Raw genomic sequence first — 26,264 nt, forward strand, 5'->3', positions numbered from 1 at the left:
GGTATCGGTATTGTCTTTCATCATAACAGTTTTTCAAATACAACAGAAAGGGTTATATAACTGTTTTAGTCTAGCAGCTGGTACGTAGCCATAACATGTAAATTAGGACTTTAATCAAGTATAAATAGTGATATAATTTCATGGTTCCCTCTTTTTCCTAAGCAAAATGCGTGTTGTTTAGGGGATGGGAATTTCGAGAGAGTGCGCATGTTGTGTGGTTAATGTAATTTGTTCTAGTCTGCGTTAGTGTTCTTGAAACTCCCTCTTCCCTCTCTTCAATTCTTGTTCTTGCTGGTCATTCTGCTTCTTGTGTTATAGTTATAATTTTATATTCTTATTTAATTTGTTGTGAATATTGTTAGCTGAAGACTGTATATTTACATCTATAATTAAGATTGTGTAAAACACCTGCATCAAGTTTGAACGGCTCAAGGAGAGGATTCCTCGATTGCTATCCAGCCATCAAAGGCAAGAAATAAACTCATATATATGTCTGTTATAGATACTCCTCGAGGAATTCTATCTAATCTATTTTATCATACTCCCTTTGACCAGGACAGTGAATACTACGACTGCCCTTTGTTGCAGCTTGCTTTTTTTCTTTTTGTGTCTAGGTTAATTTAAGTTAATTTTTAACTTGTAGTTTAAAGAACAGTTATAAATATATTTGCTTAGGAGTATTTTTTTAATTTAAATAAAAAGATTTCATGAAATTGAGTCAAAATTTTAATTTAATAAAAAGTTAATTTTTTTATTTTTAAATTATGAAATCTAACTTGTATTATCTCTCTTATGTAAAAATTAAATGTTGTCTTAAATATTTTTTATTTAAAACTAAATTTCGATTCAAAGTAAAAAATTAACTATTTATTAATCAAATATATATGTGAGTTGTACAGGTTCTGGGAGAGTTAATATTACCGTACCAAGTCATAGATTGTTTCTAGTATCATAAAAATTGTTTTTTAAAAATTATTTTTAATATCATTATATTAAAATAATATAAAAATATAAAAAATTAAAAATATAATTATAACACAATGATAAACGAGACAAAAAAAACTTGTTTGGTACTATGATGATTATTATTTTTTGAAATGATTTATATTTAGAAATGTGTTAGAAGAGTTTTTTTTTAAAATTTATTTTGTATATTAATATATAAAATTTTAAAAAATAAAAAATAATTTAAAATTAAAAAGAAAAAGGTGAAGGACTAGTTGGTTTTTTATTTATTTTTACTAGAGGTCTACGAGTAGAAGGTGAAGTTTCATGCAGAGGCTGTTATATAATGTTCAATCAATGGAACAGATCCCGTGTTTGTACGTACACCAGCCCACATCAGATAATTATTACGGCTCTAAAGTCTATGCCCATAGCCATAGGTTCCAGGAGAGGATCGATCATGATCTTCCTAACTTTGAACACTCACGACTCACGAGCCCGCCCCTGAAATTTACAGATGTATGAATGCACGTACGTACGTATTTGTTGTTGTGGGTGGGGACGACATTCTCCGTAGCTCTGCAGTTTTCACTCCTTCATGTTACCATGGTGGTTATGGACTCCTGATTTATGAATATTGCTTGGGGCCATTGATTCGACCTAACAGATTAATAATACATTACACTAAAATTAAAGTATGGATTGAATTGAAATATCATAATATAAAAATGATTCAATTAAAGTGTTATGATCCTATAAAAAAAACAAATCAAAACTACATTTCATAACCAAACTCTTTAGCTGCCTCTTTGTAATATTATAGAAACTAATACATGCCTAAAAGACTTTTTTGGCAAATTAAAATTATCAAAAAAATAGCACTCTATCTCACTCTTAATTTTATGGATTTGGTTGTTATTTTGTGATTATTCTAGGGTTTAAGTGATTATTCTTTGGATTTATTTTGTTAGATTGAACTATAACTCACATCAATTAGTTATAAATTAGATCAATTAGTGTTTTATATTGAATTTTATGACTATTTGGAATAATAGGAGAATTTTATCCGATTGAAGTAATTAGAAATGAAGCAAAGCAATTAGATATCAAACAAAGCAATTGTTGTTATAAACTATATTAATTAGGTTTAAAATATATTAATTAGGGTTTTAAGTAGGACTAATAGGGATAAATGGGGAATTTTGTCCAATTGAAGCAAGTAGGTTTCAGTGAAGAAATTGATGTTATAAAATATATCAATTAGGTTTATATTAGATCAAATTAAGATTTTAAGTAGAATTTTAGGACTAATAAGGATAATACAAGAATTTTATCCAATTAAAACAATTAGGTATCGATCGAAGCAATTGATGATATAAATTATATTAATTAGGTTTAAATTACATCAATTGTGATTTTATGTTGAATTTTATGACTAATTAGGATATTTGAGGAACTTTATCCAATTGAAGCAATTGATGCTTATGAATGCCCTAGAAAACAAGTGCTACATGTATAGAAGGTAATAAAATTTTAGATTTGTTCAAGATTTCAGAGCTGACTAGTCCTCAAATATGTGTCAATGCATTCGTTAAAGAAAACCATCATTAGTTTGATTTAAAATTTCTTGCATCAAAGGTTTCTATAACTGTGATAGTTAATTAAGATTAAACATTGTTGTCATCCAAACAATAATAAGTATGCAATATGGCAATATCTCATATTTTCTCAAACAACTTTTTAATTCACAAAAAGAATCATTTAAAATTCTACCTAGATTGTTGTTGTCTTTTTAGGAATCAAATTCCAATATAGTTGTTTAGTGGGATCACAATGGATATTTTGATGATGTTATAATAATATCTAAAGCTGTAATTAAGGGTTAAAGGTATTGTAAGCAACTGATAAATGATGATGATATCTACCTATACAAATCTTATTGGAAAGTTGTTGATTATAGTTAGTTTTGATGTGAATCATGGGATATTTCCTTTAGGTTTTGTTCCAGTCGAAGAAAAAAACCAATTACAACTAGATATGGTTCTTAGATTACATTGAACAATACATTAAATGTGGTCATACTAGTATATGCATATTATTAGATGAAAATATGTTAATAAAAAATGGTCCGAGCTAGTTGGATTTCAACGATATTATTTGGATCATTTTGTTAGCAATTCCACCACCAATTTTAAAGATTCAACTTTGAATAACATTTTTGGTATGATTATCATGAAACATCAAAGTGGAATTCGATACATGGTATGGTCAAATAATTGAGAAGAACCCATGAATTTTGAATTGTTTATAATGTAAACTAAAGAAAAAATACACATTTTCATATAACGAGGGTCATTGTTATGGCAATATGACAATAAATATATCAAAATAATATAATAACATCTTAAAAGGTGGACGAGCATTTCTTGTTACCACTCTAGTCTAATTGACTTTTATAGGTCAGATAAGAATTTTGTCCATCAAGTAGCCCATGCATAAGATTTCATTTCCCTTTATATATTATAGCCTCTGCAAATACTTTGTGAAACAACAACAAATTCAAATAATTTGAGAGACCATATAGAAACTTTTTTCAACACTAAAATGAGATATTTTCACACCTTTTAAACCTAGTGTTTGATAATAGATTCAACAAATTGTTAAAATACAGGAAGGATGGAAAATGTTGCATCGATCATGTTTACACCTTATTGCATATTGCACGACATGTCGTGTTGACCATGCCTAATTTTTTAACATGTTCAACAATTTTAAAATGTACTAAAACTCATATAATCCTCTATTCCATCCCTTAACCAATGAACTACTATGGAATGAATATACTAGGCCTTGGATAAAGTCAAAACCCTCATCATGAGAACTATTCTTGGTTAAAGGAGATCTACTAGATCAGGGGCGGAGCTAGGATTATTTGTTAGGGGAGGCCAAAATTAATATAACAAGATATAATATTTATTTTAATTTATTGTACATGAGTTGTAAAACAAAACCTGTATAATTTAATTTTATTCAAATAACTTACTACAAGCATATAATGACATTTGTATAAGGTAAAATGTTTAAAGCAATATCAAATTAAGTCAAAGCAATGAAGTTAATTTCATCTTCATAATGTATCCATCACTTTAATGTTGTTGGTCTTTATACCTATCAAATATAAACATACAAAGTATATAAAAAATATTAGATAAAACGAAGCATTATTTATGTTTGATAAACTTTGAAATAAAGCAAAAAATAATAAAGAATCAATTCTTTTTAGTTTGTTCATTGTTTAACCTAAAATCAAAACATATATCGTAAGAAAAAATTGATAATTTTGGTGGCTCTGCTAAAAACAAAACATAATAAAAACAAACCAATAAAATATATCTAATTTATTAGAAAAAAAAATCACTATAACGAGAATTCAAAAAACAATTGGTAGAACTAGCAGATTTGAGAAAAAAAAGAGCAAAAATGGTAGAATTATAAAAAAACATTATCAAATTATTAACAAACATCTCAAAACAAAACAAAAATAGATTTTAAACTTAAATTACCTTATTTCATTTGATGAAAAATAAATTAATTGATAACTCTACTTCAATTTTTTTATTAAAAAATTTTACTTGTAATTTATGTTTTTATTTTTTTTATTTGATCGGCAGCCTGGATAAATTGATGGCTCTGTTTTTTATTTTCCCAAGTAATGCTTTCATTTTTTTTTCCACGTAGTTCAAGAGTGAATTAGGAAATCAAAAGTAAAGTCATAATCAATTACTCTAATAAGACCCACCAATATGACACCTCCTCTTTAAAAATTAAAATGTCTTTAGGGGGGGCCCGGGCCCCTACTTGCCCCCCCTTACTTCTGTCCTTGTACTAGATTACATGATAAGACATGTGCAAGAGAGGGGCATAACTAAAATAGATATAGCATATGCAATGAGCGAGGGTATAATAGAAAAACTTGTCAAATTAAATAATATATTGTATTAGAATTTATTATTTAAATATTAACAACTAATTGAGAGAAATTTACATCTTACAGATTCGCATTAAAATGATGTCATGAATGAAAGGTAGTGCTTCAAGTTCACAATAAGTCCACCAAAATGGTAGATACCATACCTAACACGCTGATGAGAGCAATTTTATAGTCGGTCTTATTTATATGTTAGTTTTATATTTATAGGATTGTCATAGATCAAAGGACATATGGGTAAGATATGTAAGTATATATTTTTTTATTATATTCAATAGTGTTTATATTCAATCGTGTTCACAATATCATTATCATACTAACATTTGTAGTACTTGATTGATTTTTACTTGACGATAAGATCTACTATCAACACCATAAAATGATGGGATAGCGAAATGATAATTTTGCCCCTCTACCACAAAAACTTAACATTATCTATCAAGGCTATTAAAGTATTTTCATCGGATCTATTTGTCATTACCAAATAAAAAATAAAACTAGACTCAAGGAGCATTTATGTATTCGCATAATATTTTTTTGTTATTATAATTTCAAGTGAGGGGAAATTTGATTTTTTACCAAATATAAAAAATAATAAACTATTAAAAAGCATAGTAAACATACCAAAATGCCCTTAAAAGAAAAAAAAAATTAAAATTAGAGTCAAGGGCTTTTTATCTTTTTACAATTGCTTTTTTTTTATTATTATTAAGTCAGCTCGGGGAAAACTTGGTATTTGACTATATATATATATATAAAGAATATATGCATCTATGACACCAAGAGGCGTCCGCACCTTTCGGGCGGCTTGTATGATTCCTCTCAACATCTAAAAATGACATTCTATCATGTTGTTGAAAGTGTCACTTTATTCTTTTTCGTATGGAGTAGTGCATGTTGGCATTGGTGGTCCGATTTATTTTCAATGGGCCTTTGTTTTCTCTCTCATCTCCAAAAACTTATAGTTTGACCCTTTGTATTGTTGGTATTTTAACTTTAGTTCTTATTTTTTAGATTTTTATTTTTGTTCTTGGCCAATATGTTGAAGTTTTTTTGTTTTTATTTTCATATTTCAATCTAAACTGATAGTATTATGTTTTTCAATTTGATCATCATTGTTTTAATTTCTAATTTTCTTTCAAGATCCTTTTGAAAAGGTTATTATTCTTTTCAATTTCACATTTCAATCATAATTTTGTTTTTAATTTTTATGTCAGTTTTGATCCTAATTCTTTTTATATTTTTTGTCCTTTTTCTAAATTGATTTTTCTTTTCAATTTCAATCAAATATAAAATTTATTTGGTTTTTAAATTTTGATCCTCATTCTTTTAATTGTTATTTTTTAAAATCTTTTTGTATAATTGAAATTATTTTTTTCTATTTTATCCTTCAATATCTGATTGATTGAGAATTGAACTTCATGGTTTTTCAAGTATAGTGCTTTGATTTGAAAAGTTAACACCTTTTTTTTAAAAAAAAACAAATCTCTTTATTCTTTTACCGGGTTATTCCAATCTCATGATATAGGTCATAAGTTTGAATGGACATCCTGTGTTGGCTGGGCCCTGATTACTGAGGTTACAAGTTTGTCATGCCAACTCGAGTTAACCAAGACGGATTTTTTATGTCCTTTTTTACCTTGTTTTGTTCTTTTGTATTTAATGGGTTATGAACTGGAATGCATTGTTTGTCTTTTTTTGAAAAAAAATATTTTTTCCACAGGTTTTCCTAATTACCTTTCTTTTTAAATTTAATCCATCTACTGTTGTTTTCTCTTCTTTTTTTGTAGAATTGAATTAATCTAGTTGGGTCCATGACCTGAATAGTGTATTTTTCTTTCTTTTTAAAAACACGTTTGCAGCAGCTTGACATTATTTTCTGCTGAAAACAATAGTCCGACCCCAAAGCAAAGTGCTAGCACCGAGTCTAGTTTTAAACTAAAAAGTCAATTAGAAAATTTATTCCTATTCTTCTAATAAATTCAACGTACATTTTATTTTTTATGACAATTTATACCTATGAATATAATCAAGTACTAACAACTAGCATTAAAAAGAACAACAATAATATTGTCTTTTTGCTTAAGTAAGGTCTGAGCAACGAATTGGGTAGGTTAACTCAGGTTAATTTAAAATAACATTGTTTCCAGTTTTTTTTAAAGAAAAATTAACTTGTGTTTTGATTAGGTCAATTGAATCATGAGTTAATTCATCGGATCAATTGAGTCACACTAAGTCAAGTTGTATCCAATTTCATTTGAAACTCTGCTTGGACTAAAATCATGTTTGTTTATGCATTTGGAACTGTGTTTGGTTTGAAAATGCATCAAATTGATCCTTTTATTTAGTGTTTTTCGATGGTTTTGATGTACTGATATAAAAAAAACGTCATTTTGATGTATTTTCAAGTAAAAAACACTTTTAAAAAATATCATGCATCATAATATTAAAATACATTAAGTCTAGATTAACAAATTACTAGATTGACCTGTCAAGCTAAAAGCTAGAAGTTGGACAAAGTTTAATAGGGTTTTTTTTTAAAAAATAAGCACAATAAATTAAATGTTTTTGGTAGAATAACACCTTCTGAAACGTGATATTTGTTAAATGTTACTATTTCTAAACGTGACAAAATAGTTTTCGCGCTTCAGAATAGCGATATTTAAACATGTCTCGCATTTAAAGAACAACAACTGCTAATCGATCGGCTAGTTGGATACAATTGTATATTCAATTAATCGTTTCACACAAAAATCATAATTTTATGAATTTTTTATTTCAAATATGTTTTATGAGTAAAAACATACATATTTATCCAACTTGTAGACTAAAAATAGACTCCAATTAAAATCTTAAAAAGTTATTGTCCTCACAATAGTTCTCACAGGTGACTCTGAACAATCAGATGGAAAACTACCATAACTAGATGAGGATTTCTCATGTACATATTATGTGGATGGCCTAACAAATGCATTTATGGACCAATAGGACAAGTCTAAGTCTAGCAGGAGGTTTGGTCATACTAGACGAGAATGATGTTTTAAAAGGGCTATAACTTTTGATTTGACCGTTGGATCTCGCTTAATTTTTTACAGGAGTTTTCGGAAACCGTTTTCCTAGAAGTAATTATGGAATCGCTACTTCGACCTTCTGATTTTTAGATTTTAAAAGTCTTGTCGTGGGGCATGGTTTTGATAGTTTTGTGATTTTCTTTATGAACCGATTGACTAGTTTAACGAACTAGTTGACCAATTAGTCATGAATTTAGATAATATCGCGGTTCCTAACTGTGACATCCAAAAATATGTTATTTCATCAAAACTTTTTACTTCTATGTCATTTCCCTATTTATTTACATTTTACATGCTAATTCCCTAGCTTATCCATTTAAGAACACGTTAAGGCAATGTTTGTTTTTGCGGTTAGACGATGCTTTAAAAAATCTTTGATTTTTTAAATTTAAATTATTATTATTTTATGCATTTAGATGGTTTTAATAAGTAGATATAAAAAATAATTATTTTAAAAAAACTCTAAAAATCAATATCTAACTTTGGGATCGTTTGGAAACATGATCTAACCTGCGTTTCTAAAAACAATTTATTAAAAATTAATTTTTATATTATTTTTTTAAATTGTTTTGATGTACTGATTTTAAATATATTTTTTAAAAATAAAAAAAATATTATTTTAATATATTTATAAAAAAAAAATATTTTACATGGCAACCGTTATTATAAATTCAAGCATACCCTTCGTAAAGACGCTGGAAGAGAGAGAGTTGACAGCGGCAGTGTACGAAAGAGAGAGAATATGCTTGGGTGGGATGGGTCCGAATCACAATTAACAAACAGTGTGACTAGACACAACAAGCGGATAAAGAGAGAGAGTCAGATCTCTGCAACGTCGTACAGATGATGGGAGCCTCCGTGGTCAATCTTGACCTCTCCGTCTCCTTTTCCAACACTGACAGGCTAACATCACCATCCTCCCCTCCTACTTGCTTTCTTATCGTTTTATTCACCCAACTTTAATTCCAATCTAATCTTCAGAATTTAGATGGTATTTACCTCTATAAAATTTGTTTATTTATTTTTATCTCAAATAATATCCTCCGATCATCTATTTAATTGATCCAAGAAAAAAAAAATCCACTTAATTTTTTGGGTTAAAAGTTCTTGGCATGGGCTCACCATTTACTTGACCTTCATGCCCTTCATTAATGAACTGTTAAATTGATTGATTTAATTATTTTATGTTTTCATAATTTAGCTAATTATTCCATGATCACAATAATTACAAACAATTCAATATAATTTCAATTAAAAACTTACCTAAAAGAAAAAAAATATTTAAGCTGTAAAAAACCATCTTTATGTGATTAACAAACTAATAAGCTTATATTTGTAGTACCACAAGTATTTTTTTTTATTATTATTATTAACATGGGTGTCCAAGTCAATTTACATACGCGTACCTCGACTAATTCTACGGGCCCTGAAGTTAACGACCATGTAAACCTCTAGTTGCTATCATATTAGCAATCACATGCATACTTGAAACCACATGAAGAGTAAACTCCTTAATCCCAAGTTCTTATTATTAGACCACCTACTAGATAATTAATTATCTTATTATTACATAAACTTGAAGGGACTATAATTATAATATCTTGAAGTATATTTATGAACAATATGGGGACAAACCATACGCCCCTATACTTTTGATATTTTTCTATCCTGGCCACTTTACTATCGAAATATATCAAAATAATATATTTTTATTTTTTAAAAATTATTTTTTAAATCAGCACATTAACGATCCAAAATATTTGAAAAAAATAAATTTTAACAAAAAATAATAATAATAAATTTAACCCAAACGCTATTAACTAATATACTAAACCGTGTGGGGGATTTACTGTTCCCCCACACACAAAACACTGTGGATTACAACAGTAATCCACAGTGATTCTTCTCCCTGTTTTTTTTTTTTCATTTTTTTTTTCAAAATTTTTTTTTCAACTTTCTTATATTTTTTTCATTTATTTTTTTTCCAAAATTATTTTTGTTGATTTTACCTTTTAAATATTAACCCGGTTAAAATTTTTGCTTTATAATTTTTTTCTTTAAAATACTGTGGATTACTGTGATGTTTTTCTACTTATTTTTTCTATTTTATTTTTTTATTTTTTTAAATTATATTTGTCGATTTTTGTTCCTCCACACACAAAACACTGTGGATTACAACAGTAATCCACAATGATTCTTCTCCCTGTTTTGTTTTTTTTTTCAACTTTCTTATTTTTTCTTTTGTTTTTCATTTATATTTTTTCCAAATTTATTTTTGTTGATTTTACCTTTTAAATATTAACCTGGTTAAAATTTTTGCTTTATAATTTTTTTCTTTAAAATAATGTGGATTGCTGTGATGTTTTTCCACTTATTTTTTCTATTTTATTTCTTTTTCTTTTTTTTTCATTTATATTTTTTCCAAATTTATTTTTGTTGATTTTACCTTTTAAATATTAACCTGGTTAAAATTTTTGCTTTATAATTTTTTTCTTTAAAATACTGTGGATTGCTTTGATGTTTTTCCACTTATTTTTTCTATTTTATTTCTTTATTTTTTTAAAATTATATTTGTCGATTTTTGTTCCCCCACACACAAAACACTTTGGATTATAACAGTAATCCACAGTGATTCTTCTCCCTGTTTTGTTTTGTTTTTTTTTTAAAAGCTTTTTCCTTTTTTTCTTTTTTTTTCATTTTTTTTTTCAAATTTTTTTTTTCAACTTTCTTATTTTTTCTTTTGTTTTTCATTTATGTTTTTTTCCAAAATTATTTTTGTTGATTTTACCTTTTAAATATTAACCTGGCTAAAATTTTTGCTTTATAATTTTTTTCTTTAAAATATTGTGGATTGCTGTGATGTTTTTCCACTTATTTTTTCTATTTTATTTCTTTATTTTTCAAAATTATATTTGTTGATTTTTGTTCCCCCACACACAAAACACTGTGGATTACAACAGTAATCCACAGTGATTCTTCTCCATGTTTTTTTTTTCATTTATTTTTTTTTCAAAATTATTTTTGTTGATTTTACCTTTTAAATATTAATCTGGTTAAAATTTTTGCTTTATAATTTTTTTCTTTAAAATACTGTGGATTGCTGTGATGTTTTTCCACTTATTTTTTCTATTTTATTTCTTTATTTTTTAAAATTATATTTGTCGATTTTTTTATAATATTGAGCTGATTGAGAATTTGGTTTTGTAATTTTTTTCTTTAAAACATTGTTGATTGCTACAGTGTTTCTCCGCATGGTTTTTTTCTCTCCAAAATTATCTTTTTTTTTATTTTATTTTTTAATATTGAGCTGGTTAAAAATTACAGTTACAATATGTAAGGAAAGCACTATAACTTTTTTTGAAAATTACTGTTCATTGCTACAGTATTTTTTCCCACATGGTTTTTCGTATAATTTTTTTCAAATTATCCTTTTCAATTTTATTTTTTTAATATTAAGTTGTTTGTGAATTACAATTACAAGTCATTACAAATAAGGCTAAATCATGTGGAGAAGCACTGTAGCTTTCATCACAAAACACTGTGAATTGCTACAGTGTTTCCAACATGATTTGTTTTTCCTTCTTTTAGTGTTTGTTTTGTTATTTTTTTTTTCTAAAATTGTCTCTGTCGATTTTTTTTTAATATTGAGCTGATTAAGAATTTAGTTTTATAATTTTTTTCTTTAAAACACTGTGAATTGTTGCAGTGTTTTTCCATGTGATTTTTTATGATTTTTTTCAAAATTATCTTTGTCGATTTTTTTTTAAATATTGAGTTGGTTAAAAATTATAATTACAATAAAAATAAATCATATGAGAAAAGCGTTGTATTTTTTCTCACAAAACACTGTGGATTGCTACAATATTTCTCTAAATGGTTTTTTATTTTATTTTATTAGGAAAAACGTTATAGTTTTCCTCACAAAACATTGTCAATTGCTACAACGTTTTTTCTCATGGGTTTTTTTCCTTCTAAAATTATCTTTGTTGGTTTTTTTTTTTAATATTAAGTTGGTTGAGAATTTAGCTTTGTAATTTTTTTTTCTTTTTATTAACTGAAAAGCTAAATCATGTGACGAAAGCACTGTATCTTTCCTCACAAAACACTGTAAATTACTATAAATCATTTTGTTCAGTCTATAAGTTTTGAATCACCAACACAACTTTTTTTTTCGTCATGAAATATTTGCTCCATCATACCTTTAATTTCTATTACTGATCTAGTATTAGTTCACAATTACAACACTATAAAATACATTTATTTTATAAATCCGTGGCAGCGCGCGGACATGACATCTCGTATATTTATATTTTTTAACGGGTCTCTTAAATGCACTCGTTAGAATATGAACTGTAGATTATTGAGGATTGAGAGGGGGGAAAAAAAAAAGAGGATGAGCACGGGCACTACTGGCATAGATTATTTGCTAATGGGTACATTAAGTTTGTTATTTACAAAAACAGCAAAAGCCGTCTTAGCTCAGCTGGTAGAGCGCATGGCTTTTAACCATGTGGTCGTGGGTTCGATTCCCACAGACGGCGACTATGACTTACCTTGTTGATAATTTTTTAATTCTTCCTTATCGCAAATATCGATTTTGCCGATAACCAAGAGTTTCAATGTTACTCTTCCATTTTCGTTTAGAAAAGTCAACAAATATTAAAACTCAACTATTAAATGATTGAATAATTAAATCCCAATGTTTTAGGTATAAAATATATTAATTTCAAATGATGAATTACAATAATAGTGTTTGGTGTCGTTCATGCAATCAGATTAAATTAAGATTTACGAGTAAATTTATTATAAGTGTCTATAAAACCCAACAAGGCAACAATTTTATATAGAAGATTTATTGGGACTCTATCTAGACTCAAATCTCATATGAGCAGACACATCTTGAATCAATCATTACCCTCAGATTAAATTCGATCTACTTGTTATAAATTATGAGGACATAACATAAATGCATTAAATTAAGGCACATCTCATGATCACATATTCCTTGAGTATTGATTTTATGATCATCATCAATAATATGCAATTCATTAAACTTAAATAGATTTTATAGTGGTCAAATTATCACTATAAACCCGTATTTTTAAGAAGTCTAAAATTATAAGTGACAAACATATTGACCATCTATTTTTTGCATGAACACATTCACAAAGAGTTCAAGGTTTTATAAACAACCTTAAACCCAAGGTAATGAATCAACTCTTTTAGAAGAAAAAGAAAACATTTTTTTTTCTAAGTTTTATTCTATAAACAAACACAATACAATTTTAAAGGCTCATTTACTCCCTCACTGATATCAACTTAAGTATTAAAAGATCTTTTAAGCCAAATAAATAACTTGTTTTGTATGTATTAAGTTAAGCATTCCCAACCTTAAGTGATTGTTTAGTATTGTGCTTGTAATTGAAGGGAAAAAAAAAGATTTGAACTCTTCTTGGTTTGTCACTAAAATTAATCGAGTAACAAGTAATTTTATTATACAGTTGTAGCTCATGTTATTTTTCTTGATTTTGACATGGGTCGAAGTTGCATACCAATTAGATTAATGGTGGGCTTCGTCCCAGTATAAGGCTTGGGTAGTGCAAGGATAGACATAAGCAACGTGATAGAGCAAGTCTCCATTTCTTATTTCTTGGATGCCTTAGGAAGATTGGCTCAGTGGGCTCGGACCAAGGTCTGCTGAAGAAAGGCTCAAGGTATGCACGCACCCCTTTCACTTGGTTAGTCTGTCATCACTTTTACAAGTCGCAACACTTGTAGCTCCTAGTACTTTGATTCATCTTCCAGAACCCTATTACATCTAGAGCAATAGAAAATTGTCTTTTCTGTAGTGTTATCATGGAAACCTCATATACAATTTTCTCTTTTAGAATTTGGGTTCTCCTCCTCTTGTTAAAAAGTCAGCATAAAATCACTCATGGGACTATCACTAAATAATTTAAATCTTTTGTTTCCTAAGAGCTTGTTTTTTTTTTTTCAATCTATTTTGTCAGATTTCTGATTATACATGGGTTGACAGCATTGCTGATAGGGAATCAAAGACAAAATATCATTCTAGGAGTAAGGCTAGGGTGGCTCGGCCAAGGTGATTCACCGTTCAAGAATCAAGGTTTTAATATATATATATAAAAAAAGCATGTTACTTATTCATGGACAAACTCTAGCTATAGGCTTCTTCTTCAATCAGTACTCTAGCACCAAAGTTACCACATGAAGGCACATAATGAGCGCATATCACGAGGAATCATTTGAGCCCCACAGCCGAACTGTGCAAAAAGAGGAGGAAATTTGTGCAAGGCAAGGTATCCAAAGTGGTGTTCGTTTTTCCTTTTTCAGGTTGTAGGGATCCGAAGGTCTATCTTTTGCGTCGTAAAATGGACAAAAGACGCAACAGAGCAACAAGATTCTACTCACATGTAACACACAGCATTCACAGACCCAACCCCACTCTCCATGTGCAAATGTGTTTTGCTTAATGCAAACGCGTATTCAGCCTTCCTGTGATGTGACTTTACATGTTGCTGCACTTGCTGGTAAAGAACTTGTTACTCGAAGGAAATGGGATTCAGACCTCCATAAATGTTGTTCTGTGACTTCTGTCCTCTCCTGCTAAATGGGTACAAGATGACATCTTCGAATCCCAAAGTTACTGGACATGTTTCTAGTTGCTGGTATCTATTACTAACGGGCTAATTGATTATGTTCCAGCAGAGGAAGTTGATTATGATCCTGATGAAGGTGAAGATCAGACCTAGATCAATTAAGATCCCTTGGATATGAGTTCGTCCCTTCCAAATAGTCAAGCTCAGTTCCTACAGAAATACCCTGGCTAATGGATAGTTAAGTGAGCTGGCGCTTTCTTAGATTCTTCTCCCTTTCGTTCCTTGTCTTTTTCCCTGCTGTCCTTCGAAAGCCTTGTACCCGGGTTTACACCCAATTTCCTCAACAGAACATAACGCAATAGCTTATTCTTGGATGGAGCAAAGGGTTAAGAAAATAATAAATTAAAGACATTTATGAACTTTCTCTTAAATCTGGGAAGCCTTCATTTGTCCTACCTGTGTTCTATGCGATTATGTTTAATTCTTGTATTTTTGCAATTAGTTTGGTTTCCCTTTATATATATATATATATATATATATATAGAGATGAGAGTCTTGCTAAAATGAACGGTTGGATTTTGGTAATTGACGCTCACCCGTCAAAAACCAACTATACGGTTTAGAAGGGAAACAAATTTTTTTTGTCAAGAACCATTATATATCAAATCTATTTTATTAAATGTAGAAAAAAAGTCAAGACCACATAGAATATTTTGGTAATATTATTAAATTTAGCTAAGCGGATTAATATTAAAATTTTCAACTTAATTTTTTTATTTAATTTAGTTTTTAAATAAATTATGTGAAAGCTGACTTGATTTAAATTGATCAATTTTAAAAATTTAAAAACAACCTGAATAACATGTAAGAACATGATTTAACTCAAGTTTTATTTTTTTATTAAAATGATAAGCTTTTTTGTTATTTTTTTTAAATACACATGTTGAAGATGCTAATGTTTATGTAACTCAAGTTCAAAATCTTTATGCACACATAAACATTTATATCATTGAATTTTATTGAAATGATATCCCTATATATATCATTGATTTTATTATGATTGTTTTTAACTTTTTAGTTTTTTGCACTTAAAAATTACTCTTGTAAACAAAAAAACATATAAATATAAGTTTAACAATAGAAAGTTATAGATCATTTTATATCTTAAAATTATAACAATAGTATTGGGTCTGTTTGTGAATCAGATTCAATAATTTTCTTCCACTGTTTATTCATTAATCACTGTCTCTGAGGTTTATAGTCATTGTTTTTGGAAAATTCAAAGTTCTAGGGACCCATACCATTATCAAATGAGCATTTATATTCGTTTTGAAGTGATTTATGTCTGACTTTCAAGTCAGACCTAACACCTTTTAGAAGCGATTTTGATCTGGCTTCCAAGCCAAACCCAATAGCGTTGCGTTTGGTTGCCCAACCAGGCCCAACAAACCCAATAACATTGAGTCTAGCTACAAAGCTAAACCGAGCAGTTTTTTGCACAAAAAACAAAAGAAAAAACACCCCATAACAATAATTTTTGACTAAAAAACAGCAAAAACAACACTTCTATAGCATTATAGTGTTGTCCACAATGTAAAATACTCTATATCTACAATATGATTCATAATGCAATGAGTTTATATTCACATTGCATGCACAATATTTTTTCCATTTCTTTTAAAGTATAATATAATAATATAAAAGCACATTCCTTTTATTATGTAAAATCATATTTTATTCATCAAGGTTAAAGTCATTCGCCACTTAGATAGAAATCCTCAACTCTTGCAATTACTCATGAATTTCCTTAATAAATAATCAATTGTAGTTAGAAATGACGATGGGTGAATACATGTTGGATTTTTTTTAACATTTATAACTTACCCACAGAAATTTAAATATTTACAAATTATTCATTAAATTTTGGATATTTATATAGATATTAATTATCTCACTATTATTTATTATTCAATAAAAAATAAAATAAAATAATATATATATATGTGCACTTTATGTTAACAATGCGAGATATGTATATATTACATTTATATTAAAAAATATAAATATTTTATAAATATATTTATATAATATATTTTGGGTTGGATTTCACGGCAAAAGATTGTCTTTGATTTCTTTTTAAATGAGCATGTTAAAGCCGTGGTACCACTTGTGTACAAATAGATGTACATATAAAACAAACATTTAGATGATGGTTCCTTCGTATGCATCCTTTATTCCTTTTGTAAATTGCCTCATCGCAATGTCCCAATCATACTTTATTTGAAATGTAATTTGTTTAATTTTTTCTTGGGCAAAAAAAAAAAAAAACAAGGAACACGGGAACGGTTAACATGGAAAAACAAGCCAAATATCCTTGCAATTGATCAACTACTATAAATTACTACAATACACTTCTCAAAACGTATACCATCATCATACATCACTATACGTATATATATAGTATTAGTACCAGCGGGCTAACCATCGTTTGCGCAGCCGCCTCCGCCTCCGCCTCACCACATCTTGAAAGTCGAGAAACACACCATTCAGAGAGTAAACAAAAGAAAAACAAACAGTCCCCCAATTTTCACCTTCCATTTTTTAAGTCCCTACTAATTATAGCCTCACCTTTTACTTTCACATCCCCAACAACAACCCACCGGAAAAAAAAGAGCCGAGAAGGGTAAAAACGGAAATAAGAAATTATGGCGGGAAACTTGAATTTTTAGGTTCTTGACAGTGGAGATAGACGGTGGTAGTTAAATAAAAAGTAAGAAAGAATTAGACCCTGAAGTTCTTGCCGGTAAAAGTCTGACCAAACTGCCAGTGGGCAGGGACAATGTTCCATGAAGTGGAAGAGCGTCTGTCACTGGCCCTGACCCTGAAAGAGAGTGACTGACCAACCAGAACGGCGTTTGACTGCCAGTTTTGACCCCAGTTACGGCTCATGCTCATCCAACCAGTCTTCGAACCTTTCACGCTCACCTGCACGATATCCCCTGCACCCGCCACGTTGCTGATCAATACCAAGTTGAAGTAACGGAACCCGTTTATTGTGAACCTTATGCCTCCTCTCTTCCGGCATGGCACCCTGCATTGCACGACATCAGCACCGTCGGGACATTTTCGTAATTGCAAAAAATAAAAACATATAAATTATAAAAAAGTTCAAGCCTAAGCATATATCCCGGGGCGTGATTTTAGCAAGTAAACACAAACTGTGATGGGCAAGGGTGGATTGGTACTTTTAGCATTAAAGATGGGCAGTGAGAGTCAAGACAAACCGCAGAAAGTGACCATAAACTGTCCCATGGCTAAAATAAGCAAAAAGACACAGCACAAGTTGTTGAGGTCTAACAAACCCAACAGGATTTGTGTGATTACACCACCAGCCTGAGCCTATCCTGTTTGGGTCACAATAAGACTTTAAAGATAGGAACTTTATTGAAAAAAGCGATAACGTCCCACCAAAAAAAGGGTGGGTTCCGCACATATTCTGGATCTCCCTTTACCAACATTTTGAATAAATTTTTATAGCTGTAGAACCATTAGGGTTTATTGGGCCAAATTACATCTTGGCATGGAAGTTTTTCTTGCAAGAATGAGTACTGTGTATCCATATATATGGAGAAGAAATGATGTTGCAAAGGGGATGACGGCTAAAATGAGTGGTAAAATTAGTGTGTATATTTACAGAGTCCAATGTATCCAAATTCGGATGTTTATCGAAATAAAAAACCAAAACTCTATGTAGTGTAAAGTTAGAAAAGAAGGTGGTAGTGTTGTTTTCCGAGTGTTAACTGAAAGAGTTCGAATCTAGAGCCATATGTAAGCAGGGCAAGAGCAGAGAAAAACAGAGTTTAAAAAGTCACTGACCGGCGGTAGGCAACAGGGACGATACCGGCATGATACTCTGCGATCTTAAGGAACATGGGCATGGCGAGGTCGAAGTGGGGGCGAGGAGGGTTGCACCAGCCTCCATTGTCACTAGGAAGTGCATAATTTGGTGGGCAAAAGTTGGTTGCGGTAATTAAAATAGATGGACTGCCTGAGTGGCACCATTGTGGGTCATCTGCGCACTTTATTTCAAAGCAAGCACCGCAACTTAACCCGTTGTTGAACAGCGCAGTGCTTAGAGCTGCAGTGCTCACTCCATACCCTTGGCTGTATAGATTTCCATATCCACAAGCTCCTCCTGCGCACAAATACAGATTAATTACTCTTATTAACATCTACTGGTAGCTAAAATTGTACGTGCACGTAGCAGCTTCATTTTCAGACCGATGCATCCCACATTATGAGATTTCAAGTCCAAAACAAACTGTTAAAAGCTAATTAATCGAGATTAAGACCTAGCTCAAGTGATCAGGTTTAATTAATGTGGGTAGTAAGATAGATGCAGATACATACCCATGGTGCCAGAGGCGTCAGCACCACCATAGAAGGTAGCATGAGCAGTTTGCCAAGCACCCCCACTGTAAACACCAGGGATTCTAGCTTCACCCTTCCACATCAATGACATCATTATCAGTAGACTAGTTGTAAAGCAAAGCAAACTACCCATTGCCATTTTCCCTCTTCACTACTACAGAAACACCCTTCTACTTTAGTCAGAAAGAGAGAAAAAGGGGAGAGAGAGGGAAAGGGATAATGGGAGGGTGTGAAGGGCTCAGGGCATGGGAGCTTCACTACTTAAAGAGGAGGCAAGGCAGGCTAAAAGGGCACCACTTGGAATTTTCCAACAAAACCATCATTAATCTACTTCTTCGTGAGTGAAAAAAAGAGAGGAAGAAAAGAACAAAATTAACTCCTCCAATCCCTCTTTCTGGCACGTATCGAATACTCTATCCAATTATAAACCTTATACGCATATGTGTAGCGTTTTCCTCAAATTTGGAAGCCTGTCTCCGAATTGACTGGAAATTATATTTTACAACCTCTTAATGCTAAACTTTTAAAAAAAACTAGTGCTAGTGATTTCTTTTTATTTACCGGTATAAAATCAGGAAAAAAACAATGAATAATAAAATAAAATGGGGTTTTTAGGCGAGCATTGTATTATTTAAATTCGATGATAATACATATGTTAGTCCTACTATTTGCACACGATGATACATAAATGCCCTTGATGGCTACTGTATTATATATGCTGAGTTAATAGGGATGTCTCTGGAATCCACAGACCGAGTTTTTTTTTTTTTATATATATATATATATATGCATATTCTATTTATTATTTATAAAATAATGAAATTCATATATTATTTATCAAATTTTGAGTATCTGAGTATTTAATATTCAATAAAATATTAAAATAATATATATATTTCTGTGTGTGTGTGAGATCTTAATATTTGTCAAAAAAATCATCTCAACCCAATAGCTTAAAGCCTTAAACTGCGAGGTGAGGTCCCATTATATGATTTATATTATTATCTAGCACACATCTTCAAGTAAAAACTCTTTGAGTTTGAAAATTATACAGGTTTATATTACCTTGTACTTAATTTTTATAAAATAAATGGAGATGATGTGATTCGAACTCGTGATTGTTTGGTCATCAGTGCTCTGATACCATGTTAAAAAATCATCTCAAACTAATAGTTTAAACTATTAAGGTCCAAAGATATGATTTAAGATATGTATATATTATATTGGATTTTTTAAAATATAAATATTATATATAATATAAATATGTATCTAAAGTTATGATAAGTTAAATTTAACAATAATTATATTTTATTTATTATTCATCATATAAAATAATTATATAAAAAAATTAATCTATTCCTAAATTGTCATCCCAATGACTTAACGTGACATCAGTGAAGAAATCAAAAGGATAGTACGTGGAAAAAGTAGTAGTAGTACTATTAGCTTAAAAAGGTACAAATTCAGTACATGATATAAAAGTAATGTAAGCACTGCTTGTGCAAGGTCACATCATGTTTTTTTTTTAAATATTTTTTTATATTTTTAAATTATTCGAATATATTAATATTAAAAATAAATTAATAATAAAAAATATTATTTTAAATATATTTTAAATAAAAAAAATCATAAAAAACAACTATTCACACGGTATAAAACACCACATGTTAGAGAGCATTGCGTCAAGCAGAAGTTGAGGCGTGATCAGCGGTTGTGATTTCCAGTGGAGGCCTCTAAGAGATTTGATGGGGTCGGCGATGGATCCAGGCTAAACCCCATTAAGAAAAGCTCAAACCTAGCTGCAACACATTGTTCATCTCTTATTTCCATGTCCAGTGAGAGACAGAGAGATATAGAAAGGCGAACACGAAGGATAATTTAATCCCAATTTGAGGAATAATGATCCGAATGTCAAATTAACTTTAAGAAATAATACTACTGCTAGCAATTAGCATTATAATCTTCCTCCTGTATGGCCAAAGAGTCTGATCTATATTTTAATGGTGTTTAGATTTGTTTTAAAATGGTAGGTTTGTCGGTTTGCTTCCCTGTAATCTCAAGTTTAAATCATATGGCTACTAATATGATGGTTATTGGAGGCTTACATGGTCGTTAATTTCAGAACCCATGGGATTAGTCGAGGTGCGCGCAAACTGCCCCGGACACCCACATCAATAAAAAAAAAAATGTATGATCGTCTTGAAAAAAAAATCAATTTACTTTTTCTAATATTTTATGATGGTTTTAAAGTATTTATATTGAAAATAAAGATATTATTTTAATACATTTTAAAATAAAAAATACTTTTAAAAATACATTACACATCATATTAAGCACGCACTATCTACATCAATGCTCTTGTTTTAAGTTGTGTCATTTCATCAACTTTAAACCTATTTTACGTGCCCACTAAACTACCTTTAATTATTAGCTGCGGAGATTATCTCCGATAATTTGAAATTTGGCGGAAAGAAGGAAAAAATTAGGTGGAGTTAAAGTTGACTTTAAGATCAACCGATTAGTAACTTTATGGTAAAAAATTATTTTTCAAAAAATTTAATATACATCAGTATGATAAAATAATTTAAAATAAAAAAATAAAAAATAAAAAATTAAATTTATTTTATTTTAAATTATTTTAACGTACTGATGTCAAAAATATTTTTTTCAAAAAAAACATTATTTAAATATACTTTCAAGTAAAAAAAACTTTAAAAAACAATAATTATTACAATTTCAAAAACTACCTAAGCATGTAGTTTAAGGGTTTTTTAAATTCTCATCAAATTAATAATTTATGAAAATATTACATTTGGGTAATTGAACTTTCTTTTAAACCAATTTCATCTTGTGCTAGGTGTTTGAGAAAATTTTATAGTGCTATAAAAATAACTAGTGTCATTCTATTAGTTAATTTCTGAATATATTTTAAAAAAAGAAATAAATACAAAAATTAACTAATAAAAAACAACTAATTACTTCCATCACCGTAAAATTAGTTAAGTGTTAGCTAAATGAATTTTTCTCCTATCTTTTCTTAAATATGAAAGGGAGCCGGACAATTTACCGTGTAGCATGTCATGTAGAATTATGATCTAGTACCCAGATCCATAAGTCCACCACCCCCATGTGCCATCAATTGCAATTTTTTTTTTTTAAGTTTTGGACATGGACCAATTGCGCTGGTCCACGTAAGAGGGACACGTACGGTTTGATCCACACGGACCAGCCTGACACTGGGTCCATGATTGCCTGCGATCAAAGCGTGCCTGTTTCGCAACCATCACCCACCCATGTGGCTTCACATCATTTTTACTTGATTCATAATCTCCCCTGACCCCTAGTCAACAGTCAACACCTAAACTAAACAAAAGGGTTTTTTCCCCGTTTGTTGACTAGTGATTTAATTAATTAAATAAATGTTGTTTTCTAAAAGTATTTTTTAAAAAAAATATTAAAAAAATATTTTTTTATTTTTTAAAATTTTAATTTGAAATGAAAAGAAATATCAAAAATTTCAAAATTATTTTTCCGATTTAAAAAACAAACATGCTCCAAGTTTAATCTCCAAAAAAAAATTGATATTAGAAAAATAAGAGAGGATAACTAATTGTAACCGAAAGTCCAATCTATATATCTAACTTCAACTACACCTTGATGCAGTCAAATCCTACAACATTAGTTGAATTTAGATAGTATATTATTTAATTAGATAAAATATGTGTTTGACCATGCATTGACTTAAAACTTGCAGGTACGGGGTGTTGAAATAAATTCCTTCCTTACGGGTGAACATCTTCTCATATATACGAGATAACATACTCGCGCGCTGCCGCGGACTTATAAAACAAATGCATTTAATAGTGTTATAATTATGAACTAACGCTAGATAAGTAATAGAAATTAAAGGTATGATGGAGCAAATATTTCATGACGAAAAAAAAAGTTGTGTTGGTGATCCAAAACTTAGAGACTGAATAAAATGATTTGTAGTAATTTACAGTGTTTTGTGAGGAAAGATACAGTGCTTTCGCCACATGATTTAGCTTTTCAGTTAATAAAAAGAAAAAAAAATTACAAAGCTAAATTCTCTACCAACTTAATATTAAAAAAAAAAACTAACAAAGATAATTTTGGAATGAAAAAAACCCATGAGAAAAAATGTTGTAGCAATCCACAGTGTTTTGTGAGAAAAACTATAACGCTTTCCTTATATGATTTAGTTTTACTGTAATTATAATTCTTAACCAACTTAATATTAAAAAAAAATCGACAAAGATAATTTTGGAAAAACACTGCAACAATTCACAGTGTTTTAAAGAGAAAAATTATAAAGCTAAATTCTTAATCAGCTCAATATTAAAAAAAAATCGACAGAGACAATTTTAGAAAAAAAAAAACAAACACCAAAAAAAGAAAAAAAAATCATGTTGGAAACACTGTATCAATTCATAGTGTTTTGTGATGAAAGCTACAGTGCTTCCCCACATGATTTAGCCTTATTTGTAATGACTTGTAATTGTAATTCACAAACAACTTAATATTAAAAAAATAAAATTGAAAAGGATAATTTGAAAAAAATTAAAAAAAAAAAACCATGTGGGAATGAACAATAATTTTTTAAAAAAATTACAGTGCTTTCCTCACATATTATAACTATAATTTTTAACCAGCTCAATATTAAAAAATAAAATAAAAAAAAGATATTTTTGAAGAAAAAAAACCATGCGGAGAAACACTGTAGCAATCAACAATGTTTTAAAGAAAAAAAATTACAAAACCAAATTCTCAATCAGCTCAATATTAAAAAAAAAATCAATAAATATAATTTTTAAAAATAAATAAATAAAATAGAAAAACTAAGTGGGAAAACATTACAGCAATTCACAGTATTTTAAAGAAAAAAATTACTAAGCAAAAATTTTAACCAGGTCAATATTTAAAAGGTAAAACCAACAAAAATAATTTTGAAAAAAAAATAAATAAAAAAAAATAAGAAAATTGAAAAAAAAAAGGATGAAAAATCACTGTGAATTACTGTTGTAATACACAGTGATTTATGTGTGGGGAACAGTAAATCCCCCACACGTTTTAGTATATTAGTTAATATATATATAAAATTCTGAAGTCATGAGTAATACAACGATGAGTGTAGTACTTAATGATCACGTCTCTTCATTCAAAATAATTTTGAGCTTCAATGTACGTTACTTCAGCGTTTGACAATCTTTTACTTGTTTATGTACTCGAACCAAATTGAGCTAGCCTTTTTGTTTTTTATTTATTTATATTGTTATATGGTAATTATCATATGTGTGTGTGTATATATATATATATATATATAATCTTTTACTTGTTTTTTATTTGTTTTTTTTAATTGAAAATATATTAATTTTTTTTAATTTTAATATCAACAAAAAAAAACAAAAAAAATACCTGAAAACACATCAATTTAATATATTTTTATAAAAAATATTTTAAAAAACAAGTTAGATTATAATTGATGCTTTTTTTAATGTTGTTATGCTAACAACTTTGATTTAACAATGGGAGTATCTGGTTTTTGTCTAAGGTGGTTTATTTTGTCCTAAATCACAACATTACATGAAATATAAAGGAGAATCTCCTTGGTTGTTATTAGGTTGACGCATTTTTTGGGTATCATGCTTTCAAATTAATAATCTTTATTATTGTCCTTTTATTTCTGGGTTAATTATTTGCATTTAACTCATTAATTTGTTTGTTTGTTAAATTTTTTTGATTCATTGTGCTTTTGCAATTTTATGTATTATTTTCGGACTAAACTTCCCTTGAATTTCTAACAACATGAATACTGTGTTTGTTTCTCGAAAACTGGTTTTTGAAAAATCACTTTCTAAACTTTCCTGTGTTTGTTTGCTATTAGAAAAGTTGGTCAACGAAAAATACTTTCCGGTCATCGGAAAACACTTTCTAGTCAAAGGAAAATTTGGCTTGGTTTCCAGGAAAGTGTTTTCCTTTTATTTTGGACGAAAAACACTTTCCGGAAGTTGTGAAAAATTTAAAAATATCATATTATTTGTTGATTATATCAAATTTAGTCCTCAAACTTTTAATTGCTATATATATTTTGTTTTGAATATTTTTTTTCAATTTCATCCCTTAGAATTTAATTTTTATATTAATTTGATCCTTAATTTTATAATTGTTATTTGCTTTTCCCTTATCATTTTTTAATTGAAATTTTTTATCTATCAAATTTGGTCCTCATTCTTTTGATTGTTACTTATTTTATTTGAAATAATTTATGAAATGTTAATTATTATTATTTTAATTTCTTTATCTTTCAATTTTTTTTATTTTTTAGATTTGATCTCTATTATTTTGATTATTATTTATTTTATTTAAGATAATTTATGAAATTATATTTTTTTTCAATTTCATTCTCATTCAACGTTTTAATTTGTAAGATTTGTTCCTCATTATTTTAGTAAACTTGAAAAAAATAAAACATTAATAAGTTATTTTCCAACTTATTTTCCATGACATAACCAAATACTGGAAATTGTTTTTCAATTTATTTTCCATTACACTACCAAACATCGAAAAATAATTCACTTTCCAAAAGAAAACTACTTTCTAGCAAACAAATGGGGCCGAAATTGAAAACCTTTTATTTGCATTTATATGGTTAAAAATCCGTTGTTGCTAGTTAGGAGATGGTTAAATATTTTTAAAAATTGATAGTTATTTTTTTATTAAAAATTGATTTCGAAATCAATATATAGTTGGAAGTTTACTAGCATGCATGATATGTCATGCTACCATGAACTTAATATTCTCCTCTCCATTATGCACGACATCTTCTAAATGTTTTCAATTTCAAATGTTATTAGAAAAGCTTGTCAATTTGGGATTTCTAATTAAGAGTGAATGAGCTTCGCCAACTCGGGGTTTCTAAAATCAAGTGGCTTTAGTTCACTAAGTTAAAATTAACTCCAATAAAATAAGGTAAATACATAATTAAGAACTTTAATTAGAAGAAAGGAAAACAAAAAAAGTAATTAACAAGTAGATTATGGAATGAGACAACGACGTGCGGCCTTAATGTTATTGTGGTCCAAATTAAGCTAGAATAAAATAAAATAAAAATGGTTGATTAATTTCTTGTGATACGTACCAACTATGATATTGTCGACTTCTCATATATATATATATTAACGTGAATGT

General features: G+C 29.0%; 1 protein-coding gene and 1 non-coding gene across 2 annotated transcripts; one reads left to right on the forward strand and one right to left on the reverse strand.

The window, feature by feature from the left end:
- Positions 1 to 12,472: 12,472 nt before the first annotated feature.
- TRNAK-UUU (transfer RNA lysine (anticodon UUU)) lies at positions 12,473 to 12,545 on the forward strand. The gene has a single exon. It is a non-coding gene; the product is annotated as a tRNA-Lys (tRNA).
- A 4,425-nt stretch (positions 12,546 to 16,970) lies between these two features.
- On the reverse strand, positions 16,971 to 19,300 carry LOC7481534 (expansin-A4). Its single transcript, XM_002313398.4, has 3 exons — positions 19,035 to 19,300; positions 18,501 to 18,819; positions 16,971 to 17,715 (listed from the first exon to the last, which is right to left on the reverse strand). Exons 1-3 carry the CDS (start codon positions 19,192 to 19,194, stop codon positions 17,406 to 17,408), a joined length of 789 nt encoding a protein of 262 aa, XP_002313434.1. The 5' UTR covers positions 19,195 to 19,300; the 3' UTR covers positions 16,971 to 17,405.
- Between the last annotated feature and the right edge of the window lie 6,964 nt (positions 19,301 to 26,264).

Source organism: Populus trichocarpa, chromosome 9, assembly GCF_000002775.5.
Source record: "Populus trichocarpa isolate Nisqually-1 chromosome 9, P.trichocarpa_v4.1, whole genome shotgun sequence".
Classification (NCBI taxonomy): domain Eukaryota; kingdom Viridiplantae; phylum Streptophyta; class Magnoliopsida; order Malpighiales; family Salicaceae; genus Populus; species Populus trichocarpa.

Coding starts and splice junctions, on each gene's coding strand:
- LOC7481534 (XM_002313398.4), bottom strand. CDS start 19,194: ATGGCAATGGGTAGTTTGCTTTGCTTTACAACTAGTCTACTGATAATG. Junction 18,820..19,034: donor TGACGCCTCTGGCACCATGG/GTATGTATCTGC, acceptor ATTTGTGCGCAG/GAGGAGCTTGTGGATATGGA. Junction 17,716..18,500: donor GTCCCTGTTGCCTACCGCCG/GTCAGTGACTTT, acceptor CGTGCAATGCAG/GGTGCCATGCCGGAAGAGAG.